Source organism: Populus alba, chromosome 6 (assembly GCF_005239225.2).
Source record: "Populus alba chromosome 6, ASM523922v2, whole genome shotgun sequence".
Lineage (NCBI taxonomy): Eukaryota > Viridiplantae > Streptophyta > Magnoliopsida > Malpighiales > Salicaceae > Populus > Populus alba.
This window is the reverse complement of record NC_133289.1, coordinates 14,210,836-14,220,481: the sequence shown is the minus strand read 5'-3', so window position 1 is coordinate 14,220,481 and position 9,646 is coordinate 14,210,836. Positions and strand designations below refer to the sequence as shown.

General features: G+C 30.5%; 1 protein-coding gene across 1 annotated transcript; it reads left to right on the top strand.

The window, feature by feature from the left end:
* Positions 1 to 6,370: 6,370 nt before the first annotated feature.
* On the top strand, positions 6,371 to 7,348 carry LOC118048049 (uncharacterized). The gene has a single exon (XM_035057566.2). The coding sequence runs from the start codon at positions 6,397 to 6,399 to the stop codon at positions 7,276 to 7,278; it is 882 nt and encodes a 293-aa protein (XP_034913457.1). The 5' UTR covers positions 6,371 to 6,396; the 3' UTR covers positions 7,279 to 7,348.
* Positions 7,349 to 9,646: the final 2,298 nt, after the last annotated feature.

The window sequence follows — 9,646 nt, the reverse complement described above, 5'->3', positions numbered from 1 at the left end:
AATCCCAAAATATATTCTAATTAGTCTAAAAATTTAAAATCAAAATACATTATTTGGATTCTAATATATATATTTTTCCTAGAATAATTTTGAGAATTAAACATCTTAATTGAACACAATTTTTCAAGACGAACGCAATAACATCATGACACATACAAATGAAGTTGCATGACCGAAACCTAAAATTTGAGAACTACAAGATATCAAAGTGTAAAAAAGCACACCCAATAAACAACGCAATGAATAATGAGCGATATATACGCTCCAGATCTTTTAATTATTATTTTTTGTTAATTATTAATCATTAATACGCTACTGAGATCTTCAACACCCCGGTAGAAGGGGTAGAGACAGCGGGGTTCTGTTGGGGTTTGGTAATTGCCATTGATTCGGCCAACATTCACAAATTCCTGACATTTTGGCCTTCCTTCCACGATTATTTGCTAGTAGTTGCTCCTCTTTTTTCTCCTATCCCATTTGCTGAAAAGGCAATCTTAGGTCTTTTCGAGGTATGTCTGAAGCTCCTTTCTTCATCCAGAGCTGATAAAATCTCAGAGGCATAAATTTGATGTGGAAGCCCGATAGAGAAATTCTTGATACATTTTGTGAGTCCATAACAAATACAATAAGCAAGTTTCTTGTTGGATACCGACAAAATTTACAAACCCATCTTGGCTGGATATCATCAGCACTTCATTTGTTACCTGTTTCTGGCCGACACTCCGAAGCTTACGAGCAAGGTGTTGAGACATTGATCACCATGATGTCTGACCCTAAACATGTTTAACGTATAAATTATGTCTACTGTATTGATTGTGAATTTGGATTTGTTGCACTCTAGAGCAGTCCGCTGGAGAAGAACCTGAAGATTCTAGACCTTCTAACAGATTCTGTGATTTTACTTATCCATGGTATATAGATTACTCTGATCCAGGAACTAATCATAGCGCATGGTAAGCAATGAGAGCAATTCCTCTTTAGAGATGAATCTATTTGTCAAACTTGGTGAAGCATTTAGGAAAACAAGAGATGAGAAACCACATAACTTTGTCTCTTCAGAAAAGTTTTACTTTGTCTGAGGAGCTTGATTTCCCACCAATCAGCTGTATCAATTGTTTTAACTTGGTGATATTTGCAATGGTAGATGAGTTGCATGAAAAGATGGGGGAATATTCAAGGCGTGAGAATATGGAAGGGACTCTTAAGACTTGCAATGGAGCTCCTTACATATGTTTACATAAGCAGATAGCAGCCAGTCCTGGGTTCAGAACTTTGTGGCTGGGAGTTATGAGAAGAATGGATACATGTATGAAGGCTGATTTGGGAGTATTTGGAGAGACAAAATTGCAACAGGCGGTACCAGACTTATCGAGGAAGATGATCACGAAAATGAAAGAAAAAGAAATTTTATTGCAAAAAAAAGGTGACATGATCTTTGGGATATTACCTGCATTCAAATACAGTGGATTCCTCTATCGCTCAAGGAGGACCTGTTTCCTAATGAAGAAATATGTAAGTACACAGGCTACATGCCTCCTTGTGTTCCATCTTTAAGTGAATATTCAATGTCGCAGCAATTATGTAAAACATATTTATTGTCGATAAATACTTATTTTATTTTTAATATTTATTTATATTTGATTAATGAATTTAATATTTAATTAATGAATTTAGAGTAAAGATAAAGTTCATGAACAAAAATCTTTGCAAAAAAAATTATAAAGTTGTTATAGTTATGAGATTCTTATTGCATCAAAATATTATTTTTAAATGTTGATGGTCAATATTCTATTAGAACTAGATATTAATTAAAGGTGTTGATACAAAAACATATTATGTTCATTCTTTTATGAAAGGAAACAACTGCTAACATAAATTGAGGTATGAGAAATAATTAGAATTAATATGTAGTGATTATCAAATGATATGTACATTGAACTAACCTGCAAGAGAATTATATTTAGCAAGATCACCTATTTGATAGGTTTTCAAATGTTATACACGCAGCAAAAACAATAAAACAAAATTATTCGGGAGTCCCTAGAATTTCGTTAGACAAATCTAAAGTTGACTAATGATTTATTACCTAAAGATCTGATATTATTCGATTCTGAATAATTATTTTAAAGGCTGAGTTTGTTGCAAATCACAAAATCGTCTAATTGTACAGCTACCAACGTTAATCCACAAGAACCATTTATGAGAAATATCCTAAATACCTATTTAGGGGCAAGGTTGTCAATTCCGTTTCGTTTCGTCCGGAATGGCCGAAACATTTCATATCAACTCAAAAAACAGAACAATTTTCATCTCATTTCAAATCTTAGTCCGTTCCGGATTTTTCAGCTAAATTCCGTCCGGAATGTTCAGGTTTCATTCCACATGTTCCGTTCCGGTTTTGAAAAGCTATTGAATTAAATTGAACATGGTTCAATTTAATTAATTAACCCATCAAAGTATAAAAAGCTCTTTTAAATTATTATTTTCAATAACAATGATATTAATAATAATATTAAAAACTATTATTACTATTTTCATTAACAATGATATTAATTTTTTAAAATTAGATTTATTACTGATATATATGGTTTATATTTCATGTTGTTTTTTTTCAAATTTATACTTTGTAGGAATTTGAGCAAAACAATGGATGCTTTAGATCCCATTAGCCTTGATAACATTGACCTACCTTTATATTTAAAATATTTGTGTTAAAACATTTTAATTTCATAATATTTTGATATTTTGTTCAAGTTGAATTACTTTAAGTTAAAGATCTATTTAATCTTGACTATTTAGAAATATTTTAAATTTTAAAATTATATTTGTTTGACATTTTATTTGTATTGCATAATTTATAATTAATTTATCTTGAAATTGAATTATGTTTGTTGAATATATATATATGAACAGTATAACCCTGAAATGGCATGATGAAATAATCCAAAACTCAAACATTCCATTTCAATTGAAAAAATAAAACACCTACTGAAATAGAATTGACAACCTTGTTTAGGAGAGAAATATTGCTATACTTAGAGTGCTAGCTCTCTATTCTGTGACTTATATAGTTTTTTTAGAGTGCATAGCTTACTATTTATAAAAAAAATCTGAAAACCTTATAAATTTATAAAATATCAATTTGCCCTTTGAATAATATACGTATATTTATTCAGGATAATTTTAAAAATTAACTCAATTAAGTCCTTAATTGATTTTTGTAGGCTTAGAAATATAATCCTTGTATTAATTATATTATAGTCCTTAATTTTTAAAATATATTTTTAATCAAGTCATACTTAATTAAATCATCACAGTTTAATTTCTCTAACTAATGGTTCTTAATGTATGTGACCCATAAGGTTCCTAATATAGTGGCTCAAATATAACTTATAATTATAATTAAATAGAATTAAATAAATTAAAAAAATTTAATTCATTCTCAATTCAACAATTGATTAATTTATATTTGAAGTTCAGGTGTATCATCTAATCATGATCCTTCAAATATTAGAAAAGTCAATAGTGGTTTGACTTAATCTTTTAGTGACTAGTTTCTCAGTGTAATTAATATTCTTTCATCAATAATATTCCGATTTAACATTAAAGCATGGAGTATGTCTGTTATGCTAAATCTTTTTTATTCTTTACATAATAATCATTGATCGTTTGAATGAGATTCAAAACTCTTTTTGAATCTCATTCCATATTAGTCAAGGATTTCTTAATCAATACTATTTGAGAAAAAATAGAATATTTTTCCTAATTCACTTAGGGTAATGAATCATCTCTTGATCACTCAAGTATCTTCATATAGTTCATGTTATACCCAATATCTGCCATTTTTGTTACTTTGATTAAGTAATCAAGAGATGATTCATCATCTTAGGTGAATTAGAATTATTATTTTTTAATTTGTTTTCAAATAATGTTGATTATGAAATCTTTGGCCAAGATGGAAAAAGTTTTGAGAAGATTCTCTCAATCTTATTTAAATAATTAATGACTATAATGTTTAGAACTAACATGATTTAACAAAACAGACATACTCCATGCTATTATATTCTATACTAAAAGAGATAGATTTGCACAATTAATGAATGTTTCATTTTACCCTTAGTGGGTAATCTTAGGTTTAGAGGTATGAAGGTCTTTTTAATGGGACCTATTAGTAATTACATTAAAGAAGGGAGTTAATCGGTATTTTGACATTTTTTTCCATAGTGTAACTATTAAATGACCTTTAGAAAATTTTTTTTCCTTGGTTTCATGGGCTTTTCAGGTTTTTCATCTTTTTTTGTACAACTCAATCACTTAAATGCCTTTAAAAAATAATCTTCCTAAAAAATATTACTTTTTATAATTTTCATGTGGGTTCAGGGGTAATTGTGTCTTTTATTATATATAAATTATTATTTTAATTCATGGTTGGTGCTTGCTAAGCGCTTGTTAGCAAGTAGATGTCATCTATGCCATTCAGGTGGCGCGTGCGGCATTGAAACAACAATGAACACAACTTTTTAGTAGGTTGTTCGATGAGCCTTATCGCCTCCATCACGGTGGTGAGGCGCATGTTCGCATCTGGCTTGCAGTAGAGCTCCGACCATAAGTTTTTCCCTCCCTCTCTCTTTCCGCTTTTCCCTCCTGGAAAAACATGTTGACTATTGCAAAAAAACAAAAAAAGTTTGGCTATTTGTTTGTTATGTTAAATTAGGTCTTCATTATTTTGATTGTAATATATTTGATCTCGAATCATTTATTAAGTTAATTTTGTTTTTTTTAATTTCATCATTTGACACTTGATTTGTGTGTCAGTTTGATCCTCATACTTTTAATTGCAATGTATTTAGTCTTTAATCATTTATTGAGTTAATTTTCTCTTCAATTTCATCTCTTTACACTTGATTTTTATATTAGATTTGATCCTCATCCTTTTAATTGTGATGTTTTTGGTCTTGAATCATTTATTGAATTAGATTTGGTCATCCCTTTTAATTTCATCATTTTACATTTGATTTTTATATTAGATATGGTTCTTAATTTTTTTATTGTTATTTTTAGTTGTTTTTATCATTTTTTAATTGAAATTGTTTTTCAATTTCATCCCTTATTATTTGGTTTTATTTTCTTTTTGTGTCAAATCTGGTTCTCTTTAGGGAACCTAATGGGTCACATATATAAGAATAATTGGTCAGAAATTAAAATGGAATGATTAATTAATTGTGACTTGATTGTAAATAAATTTTAGAAATTAAGGACTATAATATAATTAATACATGAGATTACAATTGTAGACATAGAAAAAATAATCAAGTAGGGACTTGATTAAATAAAATTTTTAAAATTATCTTAAAATAATATATGTGATATTATTTAAGGGGCAAATTGATATTTTGCTATTTATAAAATTTTTAGGTTTCCTTATAAATAAAATGTTATGTCTCTTATTTCTTAAGGTGATAAGAGTACAATACAAAAACAACTAAAACATAAAATAAAAGAGATAACACTTTAAGTTATAACAATCTCTTGATCTCTTTTAAAAGAGTTTAGAAGATTTTTTACTGGTGGTTCGTGTAGATTATTGTTAGAGGCTGAACATTTGAATGACTTGTAATCTGCGATAACTCATCTTTGAAGCAAATATTTAAAGTTGAAAAAAAATTTAATTTTCATGCAATCTTTAAATAAACTCTAAAAAACTTTACATTTATATAATACGATTCTTAAAACTCCTGAAAAACTTTAAATTTATTATTTTCATTGCTTATATGCATTTCAATAGACCCAACACCATCATATATCCATAGCATAAATGTAATGAGCCCAGGAAAAAACTCTTAGTTGCACAATCGTATTTCTTGGTTGCACAAAACCATGTCATCCCATTAAGGCAATCATTATTTATACATGTGTATTCAACCTTAAATACCCTCATGGAACAATCATTTCTTAGTTGATCTCTGCATTTTTTTTTTAGGGGGGGGGGGGTATGAATTAGGTAAATAATAGCCACTTGCTGTTCTGAAACATGGAAATATCTGAAAAGTATAAATTCGATGCACAAACAACCCAAGTAATTCAATTAATGTTTTGCCTTTTGGTGACAATCATCATCATGGGTTAAAATAATAATAATAATAAAGGGGACCATCCGTGATGACACAGTTTAAAAACGAAGAAAAATCAGTGCCTTGCAAGCGTGGCAAATATTGAATGCCTTAAAAATAAAATCAAAGGCAAAGAAGCAATGAAACAATTATAACCTCTTCAATGATGATAAATTAGCATAGAAGCAACCAAATTCTTTAGTTGATTAACCAGCAAACTTTCACATGCCTCTTAATTATTATATATACATAAATACCTACAGCCATTCTCGGACCTCTGAACACAATGCCCAGAAGGACAGCACAAGTGCCTAACTCATTTTATCTGATAAACACGCTTCATATCTTCAAAGAATCCATTAGAGTTATGCTTCTACATCCAACTCATTTCCATTCAATCTCTATTTTTCTCTTCTCTCCTCTCCCAATCTCACTCTTCATCTCCCATTTTCTCACGCGCAGTTCTCCCCAGTTACCATTCTCAACAACCAGCATAACAGATCATCTACTTGAACACTATGGAGTTCTCCCTCAACTGGCCTCCAAAACCTTAATACACATCATCATTTGCTTCCCCTCCTCCATAACATTCGGGCTCCTTGGACAAGCCGCTACTGTTCAACTAGTTTCAGACAGCTACAATGGAATAAACCTCAACGGAAGACGGTTACTTGTGAGAAGCGGGGCAGCTTGGATTAAGCTTCTCCGAACTTGTTTTTGGGAGTTACTTATCCTGCTTGCTCTTTGGGTGATTTTTGTTGCTACTTTGGTGTCAGTTCCTGGTACACTGTTTGCTTATGGAATATGTTCTAGAATGCTAGGATTACGGGTAATTCTAGGGTTTCTAGGAGCACCCTTCTGTCTGGCATTTGCGCATCTTGTGGTTGTAGCAAATTTAGCAAAGGTTTTGGCAGTTTTGGAGAGTGAGTGCTGTGGATTTAAATCGTTAGTTAAGGCCAGTAATATGATGGCCGGGAGACAACAAACAGCTCTAGTTATGGCTTTGTTGAGTAATATGGGACTTGGACTAGTTGAGTGTTTGTTTGAGTTTAAGATGAGCAAGGGCATCAGTTTTTGGGAAGGGCCCATGCTGGTATCTATGTATTCCACGGTGCTTGTTTTTGACACTGTTACTACTGTTGTATTCTATTATGCCTGTAAACCTTGAGATTATACCATCTTCGGCTACAGAAAAAGATAGGTAATTTATGGGCCACTAAAGCACCCGGTTTTTTCAATCACTTTCTTATTTTCAGTATCGGCCAGAATCACATTCACATACATGAAAAATATAATGAAAATGTAACATTTTTAGCTATTGATTCAAAGAAGCTACGCAGATTACATGATAGTGGCATCTTAAAAGCAAATATATAAATAACAACATAAACCGACAAGATTATCATTAGCTAGTAAGACAAGAGTCTACGCTACCAATGAAATCCCAACCACGAGAAAAATGTTATGTTAGATCTTTAATACATATTATGGGATGTGTTGTAAAATAAAAAAATATTATGTTTTTTTTTTTTTTTTTTTATATATAAGTTTTCTTAATCTTTATAAAAATAGAGACTACAAGAATCAGATAAAGAGAAAATAGTAAAGAGACTAAATGAATTCCCTTTTCTTTTATTCAGCTTAACCTCTGTCACATGATATAATTGTTTATATAGTTGTAGTTTTAACAAATTAACAACTAATTAGTACTTAAAAGTGCATTCTCATTAAGGTTTTATATTATCGTATTGCACTAAAGTATCATTAAATTCCCTAACTACATCATGTTTTATAATAACAAGTCTGATAATATAATATATCTTTAATTTATGGTAAATGCTTATTTTGAATGCAGGTATATCTCACAATTCAAAGGATTTATTGATGTGATTAACTATTGAAAGTGAAGAGACAAAAAGAGAACTAAGCTAAGAGAAGAGATGCTGGTTTAATTCCAAACTAGAACACCATTCGGTTATTGGATCATAATTGGAGTTGTAGAACTCGGATTTAGGTCTACTTTATATGAATGGAAAAGCTAAGACATAGACCTAAAACTTTCATGAAGAGTCCAAGACTCAAATCTGCCGTTTTCAAGTTCAAATCTTAGGAACAACGGAGAAGTCGGAACCTGTCCTGCAGCTCAGACACTGTTCGGTTTTCAGCTCATATCTTGAGTTCTAGAAGTCCAAATGAGCTCTGGTTTTTATTGTTGGAAAGCTAAGACAATTGCCCACAACTTTCATGGAACAAAGGGCTCTAATTCTGATGTTAGCAATGACGTTTTGACCAGCCAACAATATCAATAACCAGCAAACAATGTCAAGAACCAGCAGCCAACAATGTCAAGAACCAACCACCAAATCAATGGATGACCACCAACTAAGTGCCTGTTTGGCATTGTGGCCAAACCGGCTTTTCACCAAAATTCAAAATTTTTTTTTTTTTTGCTAAAATTGAGTGCGGTTTGTACTTTCTGGATCGTTTTGATGTGCTGATGTCAAAAATGATTTTTAAAAAATAAAAAAAACATTATTGACATGCTTTTCGGCACGAAAAGCTATTTGAAAAGCAACCGCTACCACACTCCCAAACACCCTAAATAGTTTGTCAACCAATCAATAGTTCTAATTTCTAGCATATAAAAGGAGGCATTTGCCATGTATTTACATATATTATTTTTCAGATCAAAATCATCTTCTTGCTTTCTCTCTTTGTAATGTTCAAGTTTTCTTTCATGCTATATTAATCTCTTGTTTATGCTTTTTTTCATTTCCTTTCCTATACTTAGTTAACTTATATCATGTTTATGTTCTTATATTGTTTATTTATGTTTTCCTTCTTCATTATGTTTAGCTAAGTTAATTGTGTCAAGGTGAAAAGGTTTCACTAGCGGTGTTAGAATAGATATAATATAAACTCAACATGGACTTTAATGTTTATATTCAAGAAAGATTGTTATTAACATGTTTTATCTTTTTGTCTTACTAATTCTTAATACCTTGCTTAATGGTTAATCTAGATTTGTGTTGTATAACACTTGGTACATCAAATGCTTGATCCTTCATAATTTTCGGCCGACATCATTATTATGATAGGAACTTGATTTGTTGTTAACATAAGCTAGCAACATGAATGCCTGATGATATTTATAAGTATGGTGTTACTTAGATAAAATAATTAATATGATCATGTTAATAATTTATAATGAGCTAATAACGATAAATCATCCGATTTGAACCTCCTTTGTGTGTGGTTTCCAGTTGAGTAATAAAAAGAGTTTATATTATATTTATTTGAAATACCATTAGTGAATCCTCTAACCTTGACATTTGTTTTTATTATTGTTTAATCCTTACATCAACCTTACCTCTCAAAGCTCTCTTTATTATTACTACTACTACTATTATTATTTACATTCTTGTTATATTATATGTACGTTAAGTATGCTCTGTGTTTGATCAAGGATCCTGACATTGTTGGTCTTGCCTTGTTCATTCGCATCAGAAATCTGTTTATATTATATAATATATTTC